At 51.8% G+C, this 23,946-nt stretch overlaps 7 protein-coding genes across 7 annotated transcripts; 6 read left to right on the top strand and 1 right to left on the bottom strand.

Annotated features, from left to right (window-relative positions):
• Window positions 1-577: 577 nt before the first annotated feature.
• M436DRAFT_50652 (cell morphogenesis protein-like protein) lies at window positions 578-8,014 on the top strand (the record flags this gene model as incomplete). Its single annotated transcript, XM_013570429.1, has 1 exon — window positions 578-8,014. One exon carries the CDS (start codon window positions 578-580, stop codon window positions 8,012-8,014), a length of 7,437 nt encoding a protein of 2,478 aa, XP_013425883.1.
• Window positions 8,015-9,633: 1,619 nt separating this feature from the next.
• Window positions 9,634-13,268, top strand: M436DRAFT_74221 (uncharacterized protein; the record flags this gene model as incomplete). The annotated part of the gene is made up of 5 exons (XM_013570602.1): window positions 9,634-9,792; window positions 9,849-12,496; window positions 12,551-12,886; window positions 12,938-13,106; window positions 13,155-13,268. 5 exons carry the CDS (start codon window positions 9,634-9,636, stop codon window positions 13,266-13,268), a joined length of 3,426 nt encoding a protein of 1,141 aa, XP_013426056.1.
• Window positions 13,269-13,445: 177 nt separating this feature from the next.
• On the top strand, window positions 13,446-15,223 carry M436DRAFT_74220 (cytochrome P450; the record flags this gene model as incomplete). Its single annotated transcript, XM_013570601.1, has 5 exons — window positions 13,446-13,655; window positions 13,703-13,858; window positions 13,914-14,234; window positions 14,287-14,723; window positions 14,773-15,223. 5 exons carry the CDS (start codon window positions 13,446-13,448, stop codon window positions 15,221-15,223), a joined length of 1,575 nt encoding a protein of 524 aa, XP_013426055.1.
• A 284-nt stretch (window positions 15,224-15,507) lies between these two features.
• On the top strand, window positions 15,508-17,649 carry M436DRAFT_13906 (uncharacterized protein; the record flags this gene model as incomplete). Its single annotated transcript, XM_013570298.1, has 1 exon — window positions 15,508-17,649. A coding segment is annotated over one exon (2,142 nt), but the record flags the coding sequence as incomplete, so codon positions are not given.
• Window positions 17,650-18,452: 803 nt separating this feature from the next.
• M436DRAFT_50452 (MCM-domain-containing protein) lies at window positions 18,453-21,356 on the bottom strand (the record flags this gene model as incomplete). Its single annotated transcript, XM_013570394.1, has 2 exons — window positions 18,453-18,587; window positions 18,645-21,356. The coding sequence occupies 2 exons, from the start codon at window positions 21,354-21,356 to the stop codon at window positions 18,453-18,455; spliced, it is 2,847 nt and encodes a 948-aa protein (XP_013425848.1).
• Window positions 21,357-21,655: 299 nt separating this feature from the next.
• Window positions 21,656-22,568, top strand: M436DRAFT_50380 (IDI1, isopentenyl diphosphate:dimethylallyl diphosphate isomerase; the record flags this gene model as incomplete). The annotated part of the gene is made up of 3 exons (XM_013570377.1): window positions 21,656-21,881; window positions 21,941-22,279; window positions 22,333-22,568. 3 exons carry the CDS (start codon window positions 21,656-21,658, stop codon window positions 22,566-22,568), a joined length of 801 nt encoding a protein of 266 aa, XP_013425831.1.
• Window positions 22,569-22,870: 302 nt separating this feature from the next.
• Window positions 22,871-23,908, top strand: M436DRAFT_50586 (uncharacterized protein; the record flags this gene model as incomplete). Its single annotated transcript, XM_013570416.1, has 1 exon — window positions 22,871-23,908. The coding sequence occupies one exon, from the start codon at window positions 22,871-22,873 to the stop codon at window positions 23,906-23,908; it is 1,038 nt and encodes a 345-aa protein (XP_013425870.1).
• Window positions 23,909-23,946: the final 38 nt, after the last annotated feature.

Below are 23,946 nucleotides of genomic sequence, written 5' to 3'. Positions count from 1 at the left end.
TACACGAGCGGCAAAGGGGCTCGGGGATTATTATTACTATTTAGTGGGACGATTATGCTCAGCAGTCTCTCATGTCCGCATCATGCAGTTGACGGCCGGCAGGCGGACGTCTTCCGCCTGCTTCGGCTCCAAGAAATGCCGAAACCGCCTGCATTTCTCTGCGGACAAAACCGGCTCTTCGCTGAGGGCGCCCGTCGTCTGCAAGACCGAACGGAGGCAGCAGGCCAGACTGGCGACAGCCGAGTGCGGCACAGCAGTGACAGCACAGTGGGCCGAGGGGTGCATCGAGGTCAGGCACCGCAGTGCAGGGGAGCAATGAGCAATGTAGTCCGTATCAAATAAATGGTGCCGTGGGAACGACTCCCAATGGGCGCAGACTGCACCCCACACTCTGCGCATCCAGGGTCATGTCTTTGATAGTGTCAAGAATTGCTGTTCGACCGCAACCCTCCGTCTCGTGTCTTGGAACCACGCCGTCGCCCGTCCTCTCGCCGTGCCCCCTGTCTAGTCTTCTCGGACCAACCGCCTGCGCAGGAGCGGCACCACGCTCGCCCATGGCGCTGCAGCTAGACGCGCAATGAACTCCCACGACCCGGCCGAGAGCTTGGAAGCGACCAACTCGTCTTCGTCTGCACCAGCCCCGGCATCTACTCCCGTTCCTGCTCCCTCTTCGAATACAAGCGCTGCTCGGAGCGAGTCTGTCGAGCGATCCTACGGCCACCACCGCCAGACCTCCATAGTCCACGGCTTCCAGCACTCGCGCAACCCAAGCCATGTCTCGTCTACCGCTGCCAGTCCCATAAGTCCCGGCATCATCCTCGCACAAGCACCAAAGGATGGCCCGCCTCTGCGCCAGAGCCCTTCGTCCTCGACTTTGAACGCGCCCGCCGACCAGGTCCCCCTACGTCGTCTCGAGCGCATGCATAGCGGTCGCATCAAGCGTGAGCACGAACCTCATCTGCATCACCACCACCACAATCACCGCCATCACCGCTCACGGTCGCGTCAACACCATCAGCAAGAACCCACCACCGTCGGGGAATATGCCCTTCACCACCTGTTGAACGAGTTCATCAGCGAAGCCAACGAGAAGATCAACCGCTGTGTCTCGGAGCGTGACGATGCTTTGATCAGAGTTGAAGCTGTCTGTGGTCCTGGCGCCGACCATGCCTTTGATCAGCTGATCAAGGCTCTCGGCCACATCGTGCGCCCTCGTCCGAAGCCTCTGATAGATGCCCTCATGATCTGGCGCAAGTCAAAAAGCGACGAGCTTAGCCCAATTCATACTCAGTTGCAAGCTGCCCGTGCCCAAGCGACCAACAATTCGTCTACTGCTCGTCGTACCGACTTGTCTCAGATCAGTACAAACAGCAGTTCTGCCTCGCTACCTTCCCATGCCGATCCCGCCACCATTGCTACTCTGGAACAAAACCTGCGTCAAGGCGAGCGGCGCTCGGCAATCTCGGTCTACATCCTCTGTCGTGTACTCATGCAAGTAATCTCCCAGTGTACACTGGCCGCCTTGACCAACGACATTGCCGAGAGACTTGAGGATGTCATCTATGGTCAGTTACGTAACTTTGACTCCGAGGCCCTAGCATATTCAGCCCTGAAACAATCACAATGGAACATGTTCGGCCAGTTGTTGGGGGTCATGGGCAACCTACGCTTTGACAAAGTTGCTGACCGCTATGTTTCGGATCTGGAGGTTGCTCAGAGACGCTTGTCAGTCAAAGGTAATGCTGATAGAGATCTCGAGAACCGCACCGCTTTGCTTGTGCATAGCATGCGTTGGCTCAAGGTCCAGACGCAACCCCAAGCCGCATGGGATAAGTCTTGCGACCTGCTCAATCTCCTAGCAGGGTTCTTTGCCGGTGTACATGGCAAGCCGGTCAAGTATGCATATTGCCAGCTCTTCGAGGATCTGCTGCTGCCAGTCGCAAGCAGCGCGACCACCGAACTCAATTCTCCAAAATGGAGGCAGATTTTGGATATCCTCAGAGTCAAACTGAACCAGCTTCTCGCAAAGCCTAAGCACTGGCCTCAGGCATTCCCAATCCTCGCTGTGACTATTTGCGTGTCGCCCGCCGACGTTTTCCAGCAACAGTGGCTTACCACCACCCTCCATCAGCTCCAGCCAAAGCTGAAGGAACGTACTACCAGGGGCCATGCACTTAAAGCGTTGTGTCGCCTTGTTTGGGTATACCTCTACAGAGCTCCCGAAACCCAGCTCGCTACTTTCAAAAAGCTCGATGATGTAATTCGAATGGTTTTCATGACGGGCAGGAGGTCACTACTCTCGACCGAGCCGTCTATTGCCGATCCCCTAATACAATTGATCCGCATTATCGGATTCAAGCACCAAGATCTCTGCTTTAGATCCATCATTTTTCCATTGATGAATGCAGATGTTATAATTACTGGTAGAGACCGCCGGATTGAGAATCTTGACCCCGAGAAGATGGTCATCGCGATTCGGGCATTCCTTGCTATCATGTCGGATCTCGAGAAGGGTGAGCGGCCTCCGTTCCCCGTTAGCTTTGAGTGCGATACCCTCACGGATCCTTTCTCGAGATCGCCCAATTCTCACAGGCGCTCGCTGTCTCAGAACCAAGCCCCCGTGAATGGGGCCAAAGTCGAACGATTGTCCAAGCCTGTCATGACAGCTGGCTTTGGCGACGTCGCAAAGGAGTCATATGTCAAGTTCTGTAAAATACTGGGTGAAATTACCATCATCTGTGACGAGACCTTTGGTGGACAAAAGGTTCTGGATGAGAAATTCTCTGCTCAATCTATACCCAAGACGCCGATGGCAGATGCTTTCAGTTTCAGTCGAAGAGACGAGCTTTTCAATTCACCCGAGGTTCGACAGAACTTCTACGATCTCCTTCACGTTGCAGTGCAAGCACTTCCTCGGTGCTTGTCTCCTCAGATTCCCCTGAAAAACCTCATCAATCTGCTATGTACAGGAACTGCTCACGTACAAAACCACATTGCCTCGTCATCCGCACAATCTCTCAAATCCATCGCACGACAGTCTCATGCTCAACTGGTTACGATTGGGTTTGCCCGTTTCATATTCAACTTCGATGACCGGTACGCCACCGTTTCTGCTGGTAGTCTTCTAGGCCACGGTCATATCGAGAGTACTCTACGCCTCTATGTTGAGTTGCTAGAAATATGGATCGAGGAACTCAGGTCTCAGCCTCAAATGGCAACACCAGATCTTCAAGACGATGAATTCGCTCGCGGCATGCCCTCTGACTTGAATAGGTCAAGAGTGTTTGCTCATGTTGACGAGATCGAATCGCACGGTCTGTTCTTCCTGTGCTCGCCGTCTCGTCATGTTAGAGCATATGCCGTCAGAGTCCTTAGCCTGGTGACCAAGTTCGACACCGCTCTAGGTCAGCCCTCCACACGCATCATCAGTGTTCTAGAAGGGAGTTCACAACAAGTGATTGACGTGAATGATGAAAAGCTTTCGCTAGCTGAACGCAGTCGTTTGCAGAAGGGGCTGAGGAAGAGCAACATGAACAATACTCTTGTGGAACTCTGTAGTAGTGAGACTGTCCACGACTTGGCTCTTTGGTCAAAAGCTTTTCCTAACCTGATACGTCTGAGCTCACAAATATGTCCTCAAGCTGTACTCCTAACAAGAGACATCGTCTGTGCTCGCCTCTCACATGCCCATAGAATCATCAGTACATTAGCTGAAGGTCCCCGAGTCAACACATACGCAGCTCTGGAAACCGCTTTCTCGCAACGCATGGTTGGAAGAACTGCCTTTAGCCCCCCTGAAATTACGATCGAGCAATGGAAGCTACATCTGATCTTTGCATGCACAACCCTCACCAACACTGGTGGCTCACAACAGCCTGCTGCCCCAAGAGAGAGTTCTCAACACTCGCGCAAAGGTTCTAAGGCTTCTTCCATCAGCCAAGAGAAGATAGGGTCCGCATACGAGCTTTTTGCAAAGGTCGTTCCTTTTTTGTCTGCCATACACCCAGGCGTTCGAGAGGCAGCTGTCCATGGGCTGGGCGCGATCAACGCGAATCTCTTCAGACCTTTGCTCGAAGCCCTTCAACCATCAGTCTCCGTCTGCAGCGAAGATGCTAAACAATGGCTTACGATCCACCAACGGTCGGTGAATAGTCCTCGGCGAAGTAGACGGAGTGACTCTCTGCGTACCGAGCTCACTCACCTATATCAGCTAACGTCTCATTGCCTGTTCGAAGCTGAGATATACAACGAGGAATGGATACTGCAAAATCTCGTCAGTTTCACCAAAGACCTTCGAATCTTTCTCAACGACGAAGATGTACAAAACCAGTGGGACTTCCAGAAGTTACGTACTTATTACTGTGGGCTCGTCGAGGTGTTGTATGAAGGCATTCATAAGACCAAGGATCCTATACGTTGGATGCCGTTCCACGCACGAAAAGCCGCCTTTTCAATGATGGAGGACTGGTGTGGTTTCTCACCTAACCAGACGCAAATAAGACAGAAAGAGAATCACATGAGAAAGTCTATACTGGATCAAGAGCAAGATTCTCGCAATCGTGGAAACGTTACAGCGAAGCTCGAGATCGAAAAGAAAGACCTGCGAACAGCAGCTCTCAGCGCCATGGCATCCCTCTGTGCGGGCCCGGTCATGGTCTCTACTGACGGACAGATCACCATGCAATTCGATGTTCGCCGTATGCTCAAATGGGTAGATGCCATTTTCGATTCAGCCAGTGATAGAACACATGCAACGGGCCGTCGGGCGTTGAAAAACCTGCTGCTTCACAACAGCGAGCACAGTTTTCTGCTGTCTCACTCGATCGAAGAGTGCTATCACGCCAAGAATCCAAAGGCGCTTTTCAGCTACTTCACTGTTGCTACTCAAGTACTGACAGACGCGGTCGATGATAAGATACCCTTTTGGAAGATCTTGAGCGCCGCTTTGTACACTCTCGGCAACGAGAACAGTGAAATCCGCATGAAGTCTGCTCGCTTGCTGAGGACGCTCGAGGAACGTTTGGGCAAGAATTCCAAGCTACAGGATCTAGATATCAGTATTTCGGACAAGACAACTGCGGTATACAAGCTGGCCCAGTTCGAGATCTCTCGCAGACTTGCCAAGCAGCATGCAGACATGGCATTCCACGTCTTCTCGGAGTTCACGAGGTACTTTGGAGGCCTCGTACCGGATCACCAACGCAACATGGTCGCTGCTATGCTACCTTGGATTCAGACTGTCGAGCTTCAGTTGCTCCCGAGTGGGGGACCTACAGCGAGTTCGTATATGCTGATGGTCAATCTCTTTGAGATCACGGCGCGCAGTAGTAGCGTCTTGCACAACGAGATACAAGCTCTCTGGCAAGCCCTAGCCACTGGGCCATACGGAGGCAACGTGCAGGTGGTTCTAGACTTCATCATCGCAATATGCCTGGACCGTAGGGAGCAGAACTTTGTCGACTATGCCAAACAAATCGTGGTTTTCCTTTCTACTACTGCCGCTGGCTTGAAGGTCATCGAATTCCTCCTGCTACAGATCACACCCAAAGCGATGATTGCTGAAAAGCGGCCGCCACCGCCGATACCTCAAGACTCGACAAACCTACCATATATTGCGGACCTTGCGCAAGTATTGCCGATTGGCAATCGACAATCTGGACTGTCTCTTGGCCAGTTAGCGTTGATGCTGCTTGTCGACCTCGTGGTTTCTCCTGTGCAGCTGCCCAAGAACAAGATTCCCCTTCTGCTCCAAGTTGTGGTTGTCCAGTGGGATCACTACACACCATTAGTACAAGATCAGGCGAGGGAGATGCTGGTACATATGATACACGAGCTTGTCATCTCGCAGATTGGCCCTGAGCACACAGGTCCGAGCAAGCAAGGCATAGAAGATCTGATTGAGTCAATCAGACAACACGATCCCAAGGTTGAGTGGTCCTACGAGGAAACCGATAACAAAGGCCCCAATAGCAACTCGAATGGTGTGCCTGAGCCTATGGTCTTCATCATCGAAGAGGTAGTCAGAGTACTGAGCTTTTCGTACGACAATGAAAGAACTGGCGACAACATACGCAGGGACTGGGCTAGGATGAGCCTTGTCTGGGCGACAACTTGTGCAGTGCGTCACGTAGCATGTCGCTCGTTCCAAATTTTCCGCTGTATCATCGATTCGCTCGATAGACAGATGATGGCAGACATGCTCGCTCGTCTGACAAATACTATCGCCGATGACGAGAACGATTGTCTAACCTTTTCCCAGGAAATCCTCATCACGCTCAGGTGTATCATCAGCGCTCTTGAGCCTGAAGACTTGATCAAGTATCCACAACTGTTCTGGACTACAAGCGCCTGTCTAGACACTATCTTCGAGCAGGAGTTTCAGGCAAGTCTTTCGATGCTGGACCGACTCTTAGACAAACTCGACCTCAGTGATCCTGCTGTGATTAAACTTTTCAACGAGAACAAACCTGCAAAATGGGAAGGTGACTTCGAAGGCCTTCAACCATTGGTTTTCAAAGGGCTGAGATCGAATGTCTGTCTCGATCGATCGCTAGAAATGCTCGAGAGAATGATCAAGCTGCCTTCCAGCAGTCTCATTGGCGGCGACACTCGCCTACTCTTTACACTTCTCGCCAACCTACCTCGTTATCTCCACTGTTATGAAGATGACAGCAACAATCAAACGTGCTTTGAGTCCGCAGACTCGCTTGCTGGTGTAGCAGAAGCTCAGCAACTGCCTGACCTGGCTCACGCGCTGGACGGCTTCGCAAGACAACGATATCGCAATGCAAACGACTTTTTGACACAAGTCGTCGCTGCGGCAAGAGCAGTTTGGTTCCCAGCTATGGAATACCAGAGCTTGATCTTCCTCATCGGTCTGCTCAACAACCAGACTCCGTGGTTTAGGGTCACTGTCATGCAGCTATTGTGTGTTCTCATCCCTCAGATCGACATGAGAAGGGCAGAGATCGTCTCACAAGGGCCAGATCTGATCTCACCTCTTTTGCGGTTGTTGCAAACCAGCTACTGCCAACAGGCTCTTGACGTGCTCGACAACATCATGTCTGTCACAGGCACGCCTCTTGACAACAAGCATCTTCGCATGAGCATGGCAGGATCACATTCGACACGCGCGACACGCAAGGAGTATGACAGCACCAAGAGTCTGTACGGTATACCCGAAGAGTCCGGCTGGTCGATACCGATGCCAGCCATTCAGGCCGAGAGGGCGAGGAAGAACGTCATGGCTGTCTACTACACTTGTCTGGATGCAGATGGTACAGAGATTACCAGCACACCTGACGTCGCATTCGCCGACGAGCAGCATCACGGGTCATACTTCGATCCCCGTGCCACAGCAATGTCGGATTCGATACGTGCTGATGGCAGTATGAGCGAGTTGGTCCTCAAGCTTGACAGTTTGGACGATTTCTTTGACGACCGAAAGACGACCACGACCAGAGAGATGTCTCGGGGATCGATCGAAGATCGCGAAAACATTTACGAACAGCAGACTCTTCCCATCCTGCACAAGTCACTCAAGCGCAACGCCTCTGTGACTTCGTTCCAGAACGGTTTCTCGGACACGAGGTTCGGTTTGGCTCGTGAACCGCTCGTCATGAATCCTGGTGCCTTCGCTTCCAACCCTGCCGTTGTTGCTACCAGGCCTGCCCTGCACGCGAGGTCGGTGACCTCACCTATGGCCGCCATACACCACATGCCCCGTGTGATCACGGATTTGCAATACGAAGAGGATACTGCTGACGAACCCTTCTCGGACGACGACCTCTCGATATCGCGTATGACAACGTCTGATGATGCCTTGTCAGTCCACAGCAGTAATTCGCGGGCTCCCTCTGCAGCGGGGCTGCGAGCTGGATTCCGATCGGGGATGAGAAGGCTAACAGGAGGAACCACCGATCGTAGAGACATCAAGGGCCTGGTGAAGCTCAGTCCGCAGGTGCCGCGGGTTCCGACAGTTTGGCTGAGCAACCCGAAGAGTTCAGAGCTTTAGTTTGCAGTTCTAGATAGAGCTAATAAGAATCTATTCAAAGCACGTCTAATGCAATCCCTCTGCGCTTTCCCATGTGCAAAGAACTAGGTAAATTGTGTAGTTACAGAAACGCACAATACTTTCCAGAGACAGCATTCTTCGTTGAGAAACTTCAGAGAAAGGAATCTGCCGCTATAAAGACGAAGGAGCCAGAAGCCGAGCTCTACTGATGCAGCCAAGAACCCCGGACTGCAACGCTTCGCGACGCACGCTTGCTTGATCATATTGAACAGGGAGTCAGATAAAAGCTCTTGTTCGTGCTGATTCCTTGGATGTACGAGGAAGGCACACCTCTTCCTCGGAAGTCCATAGTCGTCAGTCATATCCATGCTCGGCTAAGCTGATGACTACGATTTTGCCATCGAATGGCCAATTTTCCAAGTTCCATACCTACCTGATCTTATCACTTCGTACAATGTCTTGCAAGACATCTAAGAAGGCATTGAACGCTTCAGTAGGTTAAGCCTAATACTGTTACCTGAGTCTAGTCAACAGATTATACCTTCTCATGGACCAGAAAGGCAACACACTCGTATTGCATCACAAATGTAATTTTACGAGGTCATGCGTAGCTCTTGGAGCCTTCCTTTTTTTCTTTCAATTAGATGTGATCCGCAGAGCATGCATAGGTCGAGTCTGTCGTCATTTGGGATAATTACATTCGGGCCTCAGGTACACACTTGTGGTCTGCCTAAGAGGATAGCGCAAATAGAGGCGGCTTCCAGGTCGATCTGCCGAGGGCGATTCCAAGATTATTAGATAGTCTGCTTTTGCGACACAATCTACATACAACAGCATGGTAAGGATCTGCACCCGGACTCGCGTGCGAGATGATACGCCACCAAGGCATAACATAAACATAATGACGGCTGTTCTGATTCCGAGAGGTGCGTTCAATTTAACTATGAATGCTGTTTGTTTTGCGTTAACTTCTGCTACGGCACACTCTCTGCATGAGTATACTCTGGACTTCTATATGCCACTGGTCTTATGATACATATATGTCGTTCTTGTTGTCGGTCTACGCCTTTGCTAGAGGAGCATGGCAAGAGTCCTTTTTTTCAGTACACGAGAGCGACGCTTTGGCTCGCCGAGACCTCTGCGTGAAATTAGCCGTTTTGGGCTAGCAAGCCATGAAAGTCACGCGCTCTTAAGAGGTCTCCAAACATCGTGAGCAAAGCACACGGAATGGTGAGCCCGAGATATGTCTTGACACTCTAGTGAGATCTCAAAGAGCAGCAGGATAAGGGACAGTGGTTCGAAACTGGAAAATCGATCAGGCGCGATATATCACGAAGGTCAGCGAAGCCGATGGTTAAGTTGCTGCATCTGAATTTTGGCTTGGGCGCAAACTTCAGCTACACGTCCACATATCAAGTACAAAGGTAGAGGGTTATGTGAATTGTTTCGTGACCTCGAAGATGCGGTGGTCTGTCGCAGGGAACTTCGAAGCGTTCGGTGAGTTGGTGGATGTTAATTGAGGTCTTGGCGTTGATGCAGTATACAGTAATAGTTCCAGCACACTTCCACCGACCCTTTCCTTTACTATCAAAGATTCAACAGAGCTGGGATTTGTCGAGATGGCTGCCGAAGTCGATGATGAGTTGAAGTTGATGCGCGCCTCGGCAGGACTCCTGTCAGATCTCCATGTTGCGATCCAAAAATTGCTCTGGAAACGGGGAGACAAGCGCGTCCACCATCTTGTTCGTTTACGCGACCTCGACCATGTCATTCAGTTGGTATGTTAAGCATTTCGGATTGCAGAAACAGAGTATGTCGCTGATACATCATACAGGTCGAGCCGTTCCAAGGGGAACCGCAGCTGCTTGACGCTCATCTCAAATCCTTGGTGCCTCCCATCGTCGAAGCGTATCTGGCTTTCCTACAGATTTCACAAGCCAAGTCTCCTTCATCTGTCACAGTTTCCCTGGATGTCGCCGCCAGCAAGCTACTCTACACTTTCTGCAAGGTCCGAGGAGAAAAGATAATCATCGGCTTCCTCAACAACGAACCTAGATATCTTGAACTCATATTGACTAATCTGGAGAACTCCAAGATCCTGAGTGCGAACTCTGATACTGCCTGGGAAAAGTCTTATGTCTCACTTCTATGGCTGACTCACTTGATGCTCGTACCGTTTGACCTCAGGACAATATCGGGAACTGCTCGGCTTCCGGAGACTCACGAGCACATGTCTTTACAGCCAGAAGTCCCATCGATCGCACGACGCGTAATTGCATTGGGTGTTCACTACCTCACAAGTGCTACCCGAGAACAAGACGCTGCTGCAAAGATGCTTGTACGTCTGGTTACAAGACCCGATATGCAAAGCCTGGATCTTCCTGCTGCGATAGTATCTTGGGCATTGACGAAGCTCCTGAATCCTTCTGCTTCACCAAGCTCCAACCTGCACACCTTTTTAGGTCCACTTCGTTTCTTGGTAGGAATGACAGCGTCGGTCGATACTCCGGGCCTCGCCTCTCTCATCCCGTCCATGTACTCCGCTGGTCAAAGACTCATGGACGATGCGATGCTTGCTTTCTTGAGCTCGTCCGCTGTCACCAAGAAACTTGTTGTAAAATTGCTTCGTAACGTGGCTCTATTGAGCTTACAGTCCTCATTCGATAGTCTTGTTGACTTTTTCGAGGTAACCAGTGTCTTAGAAGAGACAATCGAATACTGCCTGCAATCCCTCGAAGACCGCGACACGCCGGTCAGGTTTGCCGCCAGCAAAGCACTGAGTATGATAGTTCTACGACTGGACTCTGGGATGGGGCATGAGGTCGTCCAGGCAGTTCTCGACAGCTTTAGAGAGGATATGCCTAAATCTTCTGCAAAGCCTGATTTTGGAGCTGCAAATGCTCTGAGATGGCATGGTCTAACCTTGACACTGGCACACGCATTATTCAGGAGATCGGCCTCGCCGCAACAACTTCCAGAGATACTGAACGCTCTGCTGTTAGCACTCAGCTTCGAACAAAGATCTGCCGTTGGCGTGAGTACTGGAAGCAATGTACGTGATGCCGCTTGTTTCGGTATATGGTCCTTGTCGCGACGATACACCACCAAAGAACTCTTGTCAGCGGATACATCGCTCATTGGATTCGATTTCTACCGAGATGCTGCGTCTATCATCCAAGTCGTTGCTATTCAACTTCTGCTTTCTGCTTGTTTGGACCCTTCCGGCAATATCAGAAGAGGGTCGTCGGCTGCCCTACAAGAGCTTATTGGCAGGCATCCTGACCAAGTCAGCAATGGCATATCTCTTGTCCAGGTAGTCGACTATCATGCAGTTGGGCTTCGACAGCGCGCCATGGTAGACGTTGCCCAGAATGCTGCGAGCCTCGATCCCATGTATCGAGAGGCTTTACTAGCTGCTCTTGGGAAGTGGAGAGGTCTTGGTTCTACTGATGTTTCTTCTCGTGAGGCTGCGGCGGAGTCTGTTGGTCTACTCTGTGCACCTCAATCCCCTCAGCATGTCAGCATCACACTTGCGAACCTGGAGCAGTGTCTCTATGCGTTTCCCAGCTCCGATTTAGAACAGTGTCATGGTTCTTTGCTTGCGCTGTCGAGGATAATCGACACGAAGATGCTCCAGCAGAACAAAAGCAGTGGCCCAAACTCGAACATGGAAGACATGTCGTTTCTGATATCATTGTGGGATCTGTTCAGCGAAGACAAGAGTCTTTATAGAAACCAGACTTCGCGAGCCACACGTGCAGAGTTACCATCCGCAGTAGCGAGACTCCTAGCTTCTCTGTCGGAGCTCTCTTTACTACGTGCGGCAGAACGTCTGGATCTATCATCACGGACACTCAACTTGAGCCAGATCGTATCTCGGTTGATCTCTTCTTCAGAAAGTTCCATCTCACTAGTCCTACCGCGTCTGGTAAGAGCGCTCTCACTTTTGTGTCAATCAGGTCATACGACGACACCGATCCTTAATCTCTCGGATTGTTTAAGCAAAATCGCGCACGATTCAATGAGTATGGTTTTGCAAAGATCCGGGCGTGTTGTTGCTCTCGGAGCGGTATTTCCATGGTTGCAAGACATATACACTTGCGACCAAATCGCAGCTTTCAGTCTTCTCTCCAACATGATCCGGACAGCCCCACTTATCGAATGGCGTATCGTTGCTTTGCATGCCATGGACTTGATAATACAAGCAGGTGCCATTGGTACTGATGTACTACCAGAACTGATCTCTGCGCTTGACGCCGGTCTTAATGATTACACGATCACTGAAAGGGGAGACGTTGGATCTTTGGTGCGAACACAGGCTATCCAGTGTGTTCAAAGCATGTGGGAACCAGGCCAACCACAACTTCAACCTGCATCTATGCGACTTCTAGAAGGCAATGTTATCCGTCTGGCTCTTGAGAAGATGGACAGGGTACGAAATCAAGCCGCTAGGTGTCTCGCACAAATCTCTGGATCGAGAAGGTCAGTTGATTTTTCGGATTATTCTTTTTACATCACCAGCTAACAATAGTAAAGTGCTTTTGACATGGATGTGACGAGTTACCAATACTTCTCGAACTTGTTTGCGCCTCTCAACGAGAATCCGCCTGTCTGGAAACGAGATGCAATCTTAAAAGGAAGTATATCATGTGCCGGTGTGGGCGCAGAGGGATTGCTACGAGCCTCCCGTATGGCTTTGGTCGACACGATATCGCGAGGAAGTATCGATATGAGATCTGACTGTTTGTCCGCATTGACCGGCTTCTTGAGAGAAATGATAGCCAAAGAGGCCGAGACTCAGGCTCTCATGGAACTCATTGCATATCTGCTCGACACTCTTCCTTCCATCGTTCCTTCGAACAGTCCCTTCAAGTAAGTCCCACACATTCAAGCGACCAACCGCATAGTCTGACCTGTAGCTAGATGGCGGACCCTACTGTCCTTGGTTCAAAAAGCTCATTTCAAATCCAACAACATCCCCAGGATATTGGCAGCTGTCGAGATGTATCAGGCATTGGCCGAGATATCAGCTACTCGTGCCGATACTCTAAAGAAGCTTGCCAGCATGCTGAAAACAAATCCATACCCGACGGTACTTGACAAACTGCTGGGAATCGATAACATTGGCTGACGATTGTAGGTCCGAACTGCAGTTGCCGAATGTTTGTTCCTCGCGACAAATGATCGAGCCTTGAGAGACGTCGACTGGAGCAGACCGTCACGCACGTACAGTCTGAAGGTTGATGTGCGGTGATGGTTCCGCATTGCGGAACATGGCCGTTTTGTTATACCTGCTTCTTCTTTCCGCACTCCCCACAGCGCCCCAGGCCGCTAGCGGGGTATGTATACCGCGTGTGGGGTACTAAGAGCTCGCAATCGCCAGTAACATTTTACAATCTCGTAGCTGTCTCTGCTCGTGTTAACCATCACCATGCTCTCACTTCTGATCTCGTTTGCCCAGACCCAAGCAAATGCGCATCCTGTGCGATCCGTTCTCATCATACTTCTCCTGTTACCATTGTCCTATCTTGTGACCAACGAATTTGTACGGAGGAAGGCGCGAATTCCAGGTTTCCGTGGGCCACCAGGAATACCAGTGTTTGGAAACATCCCAGACATCAAGTACAATGCCGCGGAAAAGGTTGTAGCTCCCAACCATATGCGTACTCTTGACTGACTGGCAAAAAGTACCGAGAGTGGTCGAAAACATATGGCGATGTGTACCAGATCCAACTAGGAAACATTCCTGTCATTGTGTGCAATTCGGCCGAGTCTTGTCGTGTTCTCTTTGGACATTTCTCACAGGCTCTTAGCTCGAGGCCGGTCTTTTACACTTTCCATAAGGTGCGAATCATTCAAGACGACAGGTGGTGTTTGGCTGGACTAATCCGGAGCAAAGGTGTTATCCAATACAGCAGGAACAACCATCGGAACGTCACCCTTCAGCGAGAGTCTCAAACGTCGTCGTAAAGGTGCTGCGTCTGCGCTGAACAAGCCCTCGGTTGCCAGTTATGTCGACCATCTCGACGTGGAGACTCTGGCGTTCGTTAAGGAGGGTCTGGAGCACGGAGCTGCTGGTACACAGTCTGTTGACCCAATGCCGATGATACAACGCCTGAGTCTGAGCTTGGCCTTGACACTGAACTGGGGAACTCGCATGGGAAGTCGAGATGATCCCATGTTCCATGAAATCACAGAGGTCGAAGAAGAGATCTCCAAGGTATGTTGCAACTGTCATACATTTCGCCTGATACTCGCTAACTCCCTGTTAGTTCAGAAGTACCTCAGGAAACATGCAAGACTATGTGCCGTTCCTCCGTCTGAACCCATTCAGTGTTGGCTCCAAGCGAGCCAAGGAGATGAGACAGCGCCGCGATGTATATCTGACCAAGTTGAACAAAGACCTGGACGATCGCATGGAGAAGGGAACACATAAGCCTTGTATCCAAGCCAACATCATCCAGGACAAGGAAGCCAAGCTCAACAAAGAAGAGCTTACAAGTATTAGCTTGACCATGCTCAGCGGAGGACTGGACACGGTGACGACACTGGTAGCGTGGAGCATTGCGCTCCTGGGACAACGACCAGACATTCAGGAGAAGGCGATACAAGAGATCCGAAAGATGTTCAGCGAAGACCAGATACTTTGCGCGCCTGAGGATGACATGAAGTGCGCATATGTGATGGCGTTGGTCAAAGAGTGTCTAAGGTATTGGAGCAACATGTATGGGTGAGGGTACATGACTAACAGAATACAGGTACTACACAGTGCTACGGTTGGCTCTTCCTCGAGCTACGGTCAAGGACATAAGGTATGAAGGCAAGCTGATTCCGGCGGGAACAACGATATATCTCAATGCATGGGCGTGCAACATGGACCCAGCAGTGTGGAAGGATGCCGAGGTTTTCAGACCGGAAAGATGGCTCGAGCAGCCAGACGCACCTCTCTTCACGTATGGAGTTGGATACCGAATGTGTGCGGGAAGCTTGCTGGCGAACAGAGAGCTGTACCTCGTGTTCATGAGGATGCTGAGCAGCTTCGAGATCGAGAGGGGAACAGAGGTCGAAACACATCCGATCAAGGGCAGCTCTGACCCAACGAGTCTGGTGGCATTGCCGCATCGCTACAAGGTCAAGTTCAGGCCACGCAACGAGGACAAGCTTAGGGAGCAGATTGCAGCAAGGGAGAAGATTGTGGGCGAGTATTAGGGGAAGGTAGGTTAGCAAAAGACAGCAATGTCAGATGGTTTCATATCTCATCGAAGACCAGAGCATGCAGATGTGCAGTAATGATGACAGTCAGACAAGGGCGAAGAAAGGAAGACCGAATGGAAGCCATACCTATGTGCTGTATGATAGATGGCGTGCACAGACCAGGTTGATAGCGCAGCTTATCGTCGAGAACAAAGTTCAAGGATAACTAACATGCCACCCATGTGCGACACGCGAGAGCAACGAAGGTAGCATCATGAGACGATAAAATGGCGTTTGGTGGCCACGATTACCTGGGCAAGCGCGACGATGACCTCGGGCGACGATCCGGCTCACAGCCATGGTCTTGGGCCACGATGCTGCGCATGCGCCGCCGCCGCCTGGCCATGGGCCTGCTCGGAGCCTTTCTGATATGGCTCTTCATCCACAACATCCCCACCGACCTGGGTAGCGTTGACCAGCGTATGGGCCGTCCGCTGCGTCCTGGACATCGCGTTGGTGGTGTCGAGTTTGGTTATAGGCCGCCTGCTCGCCCTGCCCCAGAAGAAGCCGCCCGTCCGAACACGGCCTCCAAAGAGCCTACTGGTCCGCCCCCAAAGTCGCAATCCATCGCTCCACAACAAGACCACTACTATGCTGGTCCCGTCAAGTTCTATAGGTTGGCAAAGACCATCCAGGTCATCGCCCGCACCATGGGCCACAGAAAAGATAATAGGAATGTCTTGTTCGCTGCTTCCAACCTGAGAAGCGCTGCAAACCTGCTGCCCATGGCCTGCGAGATGGCCCGCATAGACAAGAACTTTGTACACTTCACTCTGATGGGCCGAGAAGCCATCCCCTTGGAAGACGTGCTCGAGATGAACGGTATTGCCCGCGACACATGTGACATATTCTTCCACGATGCTCGATGCGATTATTCAGACTACAGTACAGACGCTCGCGCAGAAGCTTCCGTAGTTGGTGCTCTTGGCCACATCCATATCTACATGCACCCGCAAGCCGTCATCATCGACGACTCCACCGTTGAAGATGCCTTCTTCATTAGAGCTCTGCGTTCGAAACTCGGTCTACTAGCTACTCCGCTCGTTGAGATTCCAAAAGGAAAGTACGAAGATTTCTTATGGATGACCCGTCTCGATACTGGTGGTTTGACCTCGTGGCACAAGCCCAGCATAAACATCCTCATCCAAGCACAACCCCACTCGTCAGGCTCGCTCTTGCGTCTTTTGCATTCAATCAAGACCGCCGACTACAGTGGACTTTCTCATCCCGAAATAACCATCGACCTTCCTTCTGATGTCGAGCCCTTTGCACGCGACTACCTCCGAGACTTCCAGTGGCCTCCACACCAAGATCCTACCGGCCCGCGTCAACGCAAAGTAAAGGTCCACCATCGCATCTCGACAGCAAAGACCACAACCGAGAATAGCGCTCTGCGTTTCCTTGAATCATTCTACCCTGTCGATGCAGACCACTCTCATGTCTTGCTGCTGTCAACACAGGCTGAGCTGTCACCTCTATACTACCAATATCTCGTATACCACGTGCTGCAGCATCGCTACGCGGCATATGGATCAGACGATGGCGACAATCTTTTCGGAGTGGTGCTTGCCACTCCCGATGCCTATCTCAATGGCACCGGTCCCTTCTCCGCGCCGACCATGTCTGATACTGAGAAAAAGTCCAAGACCCCGGAAGACTTGACTGTACCTTTCCTGTGGCAAGCTCCCAACGCTGACGCAGCTCTCATCTTTGGCGACATTTGGGCCGAAGTGCACGACTATCTCAAGAATCGTCTGCGTGTGGCCCATGATACCACTTCCGTACATCAAGCGCCCACAAAGCGTCCTAAACTCGTCTCAGAGTCGCACCCCGGATGGCTTGAGTATATGCTGGAACTGATGCGAGCAAGAGGATGGAGAAACCACTATCCTGCCCGACTCGATGCTGGAGCATGGGCCACTATACACCGTGACCTCTTCCAAAAGCCCGAGGAATACATGACCAAGCCCACTAAAATCGAGACTTCAGTAGAGACATCAGCAAAAGAGGAGGAACCCGATGCAGAAGAACCTTTCCTCCGCGCAGAATCAGCGCCGGATCGCATACGCCGGCAAGAACAATATCTTGAACAGAAAGAGCATGATATGTTACATCAATCTCAGCCTTTGCATGCGTTACTGCCCTACGAGTCTGAGCTCACCGACATTGCTCTGCTACCAGCATTAGACTATACTGGGCAGAAGGTGGAACGTGAAAGTTTTGCAACTGTCGCGACAGAATTTCGACCGGTGCTGAGAGAACATGTTGGTGGATGCAATGTCGCCGAAGCTTCCAAGGACCGCAAGTACGACCTAGGCAAAACAGGTGATCTGTTCTGTTTCATCGGTCAGCAGGATCTGGAAGAGGAAGATACAGACGAGAAGACTGCCAAAGCTATTCTCGGGAACGAGGCGCCTGAGTCGGCGACATCTCACGCCGCGACTGACGCCGCCGAGGGTGCGACTTCCCTCGAGGATGCAGCCACAGCCAAAGGGGGAGCTCTGGACTCGGGAGCAAAACAAAAGCTGGCGCATATGAAAGTCGAGCCCCCTGTGATCAAGCAAGTGAATCAAGAAGAGCCAGACAAGAAGCAGACAGCGCCAGTTGTTGAGCCCACTTCTAAACACGGGGGAGGCACTTTGAAGGCAGTCGTCGAGGATCTAGGACCCCCAAAAGTAAAGGTTGGCCCATGATGATGCGTGTACGACCTATGTATGCTACAAAGAATGAAACATGACGTGTATACACCTCTCAGCCCATGAATCGTCTGTGCCGATAGAATGACTTGTTTTCTCACAAAACTTTACCGGCGGGCCGCGGATCAATCTTTTCAAACCATATACAGCCATGTTTGATCGCGCTCCTTCTTCGAGGGTGTGGAGTGATATCCTTACGAAAAAGCACAGTGCTTTCTAGCCTGGAGGTGTAGCCGAAGAGATTCGCGGAAACACCCCCTCTCAGAGAGCACTGCGTTGATCCATAATAGTTGTTATATAGCAGCAGTGCACAATTGTTACACTACGACGAGGATGAATCGGAAGACTGAAGAAGAAATGTCTGAAGATTCGCCTGGTATATCCTTGCCACAACGCCTACCGTCCCATACCAACACACTTCCCGCTGGTGCATCATAAACCTCTGAACGCCCTGTAGAAAAATCATCAGTACCAAGCATCCAGTGAGTTCATACATCGTGGAAGCCCATCTCTTCGATATCACAGTTGTGATGTACGATGTAGTAGATCTTCTCGCTCTGTGCTAAACTCGTGTCAGACTCGTCAAGGACGATATCACCCCGGATACGCAAAAGGATGTTGTCCTGTGGTCAAGTCAGCGGTTTCCATCTATAAACGCTCAAGATTCGGTTAGAACTCACCTTGACCATCCTCTTCAGGACCTTCCTTGTCTTGTCCGCCATGGCTGCATGCGCGTCGGTGGTCTCCAAGTCTTGCTCTCTGGACTCAAGATACCAGGTCACGAGATCTTCTTCTTCAACGCCATCTTCGTCTCGCTCATGGTCCGAGTAGACTCTGCTGACCAGGCTGTTGACCATGTCACGATATTCTTGAGCTGTAATGCGGGTCTTTTGTCTCGCAGGGGGCGCATCATCACCCATGATTTCATCTAGCAGATCATCATGCTCACCAGCTGCTATTTGTGCCTGGAGGTCATCGGTATCTTCATCGTCGATGTCAATATCGTCTTTCTCGACACTGATGATGCTTTGCCTCAGAAGTTGGAAAGCCTCGTTGACAAACCCAGGGCTAACCTCGTCGACACAGCTTGCCTTTGCAATGGCTTCACTCAGACGAATCATACTTTCAAGTTGTCTGACAGTGATTCTGTAGGAGTTCTTGCCAACACCACCCTGCGAGTCGTCGGCACGCAACTCCTTGTACCTTTCGACTAGAGTGGCCTTGGCTTCTTCAGTGAACACTGGCTGGAACAACCGTGCAAAGCGAATATAACGCTGAAGTGTCTCAGTACTGAACTCTGGGGTGACAGCATTGTCGCGCAAGCGGTGGACATCAACAATGTGTTGTGCCAGTTTCGCGTCGACGGCTGGGTTACATTCGTCCAAAACGACAAAGAAGAGATCGAAACGAGACATGATGGGAGCACTCATGTTGATGTTGGCTCGGAGTGTAGTCTTGCGATTATAACGGCCACCCACAGGGTTGGCAGCAGCGAGGATAGAGGTACGGGCGTTCAAAGTGGCCTGGATGCCAGCCTTGGCAATGGAAATGGTTTGCTGTTCCATAGCTTCGTGAATAGCGACTTGATCAGAGATGTCCATCTTGTCGAACTCATCAATAGCGCAGATACCATTGTCAGCAAGCATCAAAGCACCAGCCTCGATAGTGAACTCTCCAGTCTCCTCATCTTTGACAACAGCAGCGGTCAGACCGGCGGCAGAAGAGGCTTTACCAGAGGTGTAGACAGCACGGGGGATAAAGGAGCAGATGTACTTGAGGAATTGCGACTTGCTGGTACTGGGGTCACCAACAATGCAAATATTGATATCTCCGCGAAGAGCCATTCCTTCGGGAGTGGATTTGCTCACACCACCCATCAGTTGCAAGAGCAGTCCTTTTTTGACGACAGTATGGCCGTAGATCATAGGAGCGATGGAGTCTACCAAGCGCATGAAGATGTTGTCACTGTGGACCATAGTCTTCAGCTCGTTGATCTCGTTGGGGCTGAGCGAGGACAGGTATTCGGTTTGAGCGTCTTCACCAATCTTGTCCATATCGGCATTCTTTGCCTGGTTGAGCGAGCTCATTATGTTGGTAGCTTGACCTCTGAGCTGTTGGGTGGAGGCTTGACCAGCGGTAGTGGCGTCAGGAGTGACCATGTTGGCCAGGAAGGCTAAGCGATAAGTGAGTTCGCGTACACCCAAAGCTTTGAGGCCGCCGACGCCGGTGCCGCCTGCTTCTGCACCTCTAGCTGCAGAGCTGGTATCGCGAGTGGCTTGCGGGCGCTGACCGGGCACTCTGAACTGGCTGACATCGGGGACAACGATTAGAGTACCGGTGAAGATGGACTTTTCGCCGGCCTTTGCACGGTCAACCATCTCGCCACGGAGGATGACATCCATAGTTCTAGGCATACTGCCAGTAGGGATCTCGGAACTGTTCTCTTGGATGCGGAGCTTCTGCCAGTCGACGAAGGTGCTCTGGCGGATGTCGAGACGCCATGCCTGGCGGTTACCGCAGGTCAAGTTGGGGCATTGAGTAGGTTCCGAGTAACGGAAGATTTGCTCAACGTTGGGGACAAGTGTGTTGCACATGTCGCAGATGAAAGTGGCCAGCGAGAGTTCGGGGCGAACTTCAGATGTGCGCGTAACGGTGCCTGAGATGGATAAGAGAGAACCGATCTGGCTGGTCCGCAATTGACGGACGCGTGAGACTAGGGGGAGATTGTAAAAGGCGAGGGTAAAGACCTTGTCGGTTTGCTGGTTGGAAGTCTTGTGAGTGGTGGAATCGTCGTGGCTGTCAAGGGAAGCATCTTCAGTGGCGGGGGCTGATGAGCCCGGCTGGCGATGCTGGCGGAAGTAGCGAGGAGCATGGGTAGCGATTGCGTTGTGGAGAGCACGAATCATGTAAGGGTGGTAACGGTAGAAGTCTTGCTGGATGGCTTGGGCGAGGACAGGCTTGGCCGCATCGAGATGCCTGTAGTCGACGTACAGGGTGGAGAGGGAGTAGCGGGCCAGACCCTTGATCTGCTCGATGTAGTATCTGTCGGTGGTGGCAGCACTGGAAGCGGGAGCCAGAGCGGACGAGATGGGCTCTTCTGTGAAGGTGTTGAGAAAGTGTTCGAACTCCTGAGCCAATCTTTCGGCTGTCGTGTCCATGACATGGTCTACATCGGGACGCGGACCGGCGGTGGACGGGCCTCTGCGACTGCCTCGTACGCCGACAACTTCATCATCTCGATAGGCAAAAGCGTCGCTGCCCAGACCCGGGGTGCTCACAGACGGCGGACCTCGTGGACGCGAGCCGTCTCTCTGTGCGGATCGAGCTGTGGGCGTGCGTGATTCGTTGTGATCATTGTCGGACCGGATCACGGCGTCGAGAAGAGACGACATGGTATAGGCGGCTGATATGGTTGTGCTTGCCAAACAGAAAGCCGACAAAACAACATGCAGATGTTTGGCCAAGCCGGCCGAGAGCGAACGCGGAGAACGCGAGCCACTTAAGCCTAATGGGGCACCGACAGCTTTGAGAGCGGAGCGGCTGGCGCAAGATTGGAGATTGCCATGTGGGCGTGGGCCCATGTTCTTCAGCGTCACCTTGTTCGCGCCCGCTTTGTTTTCTCCTTGCCTCTGTCCCACCCTTGACAAGTCGGCCACTCCACTTCCAGCACCTTCAATCCGCCCTCGCCAACATGTCCACCACCACTACTACCACCGTCGCTCAGCCGCAACAAATTACCGCCGAAAACATCCTCCGCCTATTCCCCCAGATCAACACCTCCCTAGCCAATGCCACTTCTGCCACCCACGACAACGACCTCGACGGCTATGATGAAGAGCAGATTCGCCTTATGGACGAGGTCTGCATCGTTCTCGACGAGAACGACCTGCCTATTGGTAGCGCCAGCAAGAAAGTTTGTACGTCTAGTCCCTGCATGCCACCAGTCATATCTTCCATCGCTGACCCTCACCGCTAGGCCACTTGATGGAGAACATTGACAAGGGCCTGTTGCACCGCGCTTTCTCCGTCTTCCTCTTCGACAACAAGAACCGTCTGCTCCTGCAACAAAGAGCCTCTGAGAAGATTACTTTCCCCGACATGTGGACCAACACCTGCTGCTCACACCCTCTTGGTGTCCCCACCGAGACCGGCTCCACCCTCGAGACCGCCATCATGGGCGTCAAGCGTGCTGCTCAGCGCAAACTCGACCAAGAGCTTGGAATCAAGGCACACCAGGTCCCTCTAGACCAGTTCCACTTCCTCACCCGCATCCACTACGTCGCTCCTAGCGATGGCAAATGGGGCGAGCACGAGAGTATGCCAATACCCCCAGTCACGATCCAAAGCTTTCGACTAATTCTTCTCTAGTTGATTACATCCTTTTTATCAAGGCCGACGTCGATCTCGAAGAGAACCCCAACGAAGTCCAGGCCACCAAGTACATCACCGAAGACGAGCTCAAAGCCATGTTCAAGGACGACTCGCTCTTGTTCACGCCGTGGTTCAAGCTCATCTGTCAGAGTATGCTCTTTGAGTGGTGGGGAAGCCTTGACCAAGGCCTTGACAAGTACAAGGGCGAGACCGCCATCAGGCGTATGCTTTGATTCCCTCTGCTCTATCCATGAGTTGCATAGATTTCCTTTAACACTTTTTAATACACACGCGACAGCCCAGGGCGTTGAGATGGCATTGGAAAAATCATAGCGTTTGAAAGAGATACCCCATCATTATCACATGCAGAAGTCCCCTCTTTCTGAACAAAATTTATCCAAAGTCGTACTGGGAAGGAAGGAATGACACCTGGTAGGCAGCACCTGGAGGAGCGGCCACCTTCCTGCACTTTTCCGGCATCGTCTCAAAAATGTAAATCGACTTGCAAACCTTTCAGTCACACCACCACGCCGCCATGTTCTCAACATTGCCCAGGAAGAAGACCTTGACGACTTACTCAAAGAAAGCACAACGAATCAACCACCAATCAACTCTCGCTTCGCCAAGCTCGCATGACGGACAATACCGTAGAAGACGCGTTACATTGACCTCTCCCATTCGTGCCGACATTCCTCCCACTGGCCCAAGCTCAATATCCGTCTCCCTGTCAGGACAAGACGACCATGAAGACGACCAATTGTCGCAAGCTGAAACAGATGTCCCTCTATCAGAGGTCCAAAGACGCCCGGAGCCTTGCCCAGCTCGCGAGCTTGCATTCGCAACATCACTAGATCGAGCTGCGAGCCCTGTAAGCTCTTCCGAGCACGACTCCATCTCGGATGAAGATCTGATGCCTACTGATCGTGGTGGCACGAAGCGTATCCGGAGAGCTGTAAAGCCTCAACCGCTAAGCAAGCTGAGAAGATCATTGAACATCCGGCCCAAGAAGTTGCAACTCGTTGTCAAACAATCGACGTCCATTCTCTCAAAGGGAACACTTCGGGCTATCGAGAGAGGCGCGGATGGATTCGATGAGATGAATCTTGTTCTTTTAGCAGCATCAAAGCCGAGGAACACCAAGCGCAAGGTTCCCAATTCGATCGCAAGGTTGGATATCATCAGGGGGCCTCATCCACATGTCGACTTTGACCATTCAGATTGGCTGGCAGTTCCTTACCAAGACCTCCTCGCTCAAGAACCGCAAACGTCTTTTAGCGCAGCCGAGGCGGCCAAAGAGAAGCCTGAAGCTGAAGAAGTGTTCGTAGGAGACGTCCTTCCAAAAAAGGAGGGAGCCAAGGCTTCGTCGAGACCGCCCGCCCGGCCATCGGCCAAAGAGGCACTTCTGTATGCGCAGCTCTCATCTGTGTCGGCACCGATCATGCGGCGGTCATGTTCAGATGAAGAGAGCGAGGATGGCTACGCCAATGGCTTCTTGTATGAAGGAGACGGCGATCTGGAGCAGAGGATGAGTGATGCGGAACAGGAGGATCTCGGGGTGGGCTCAGTCAGCTAGCAGCGTGACGAGTCATCAGATCTCGGTCGATCTCAACA

Source organism: Aureobasidium namibiae (assembly GCF_000721765.1).
Source record: "Aureobasidium namibiae CBS 147.97 unplaced genomic scaffold scaffold_12, whole genome shotgun sequence".
Lineage (NCBI taxonomy): Eukaryota > Fungi > Ascomycota > Dothideomycetes > Dothideales > Saccotheciaceae > Aureobasidium > Aureobasidium namibiae.
This window is presented reverse-complemented; position numbering and strand designations above follow the sequence as displayed.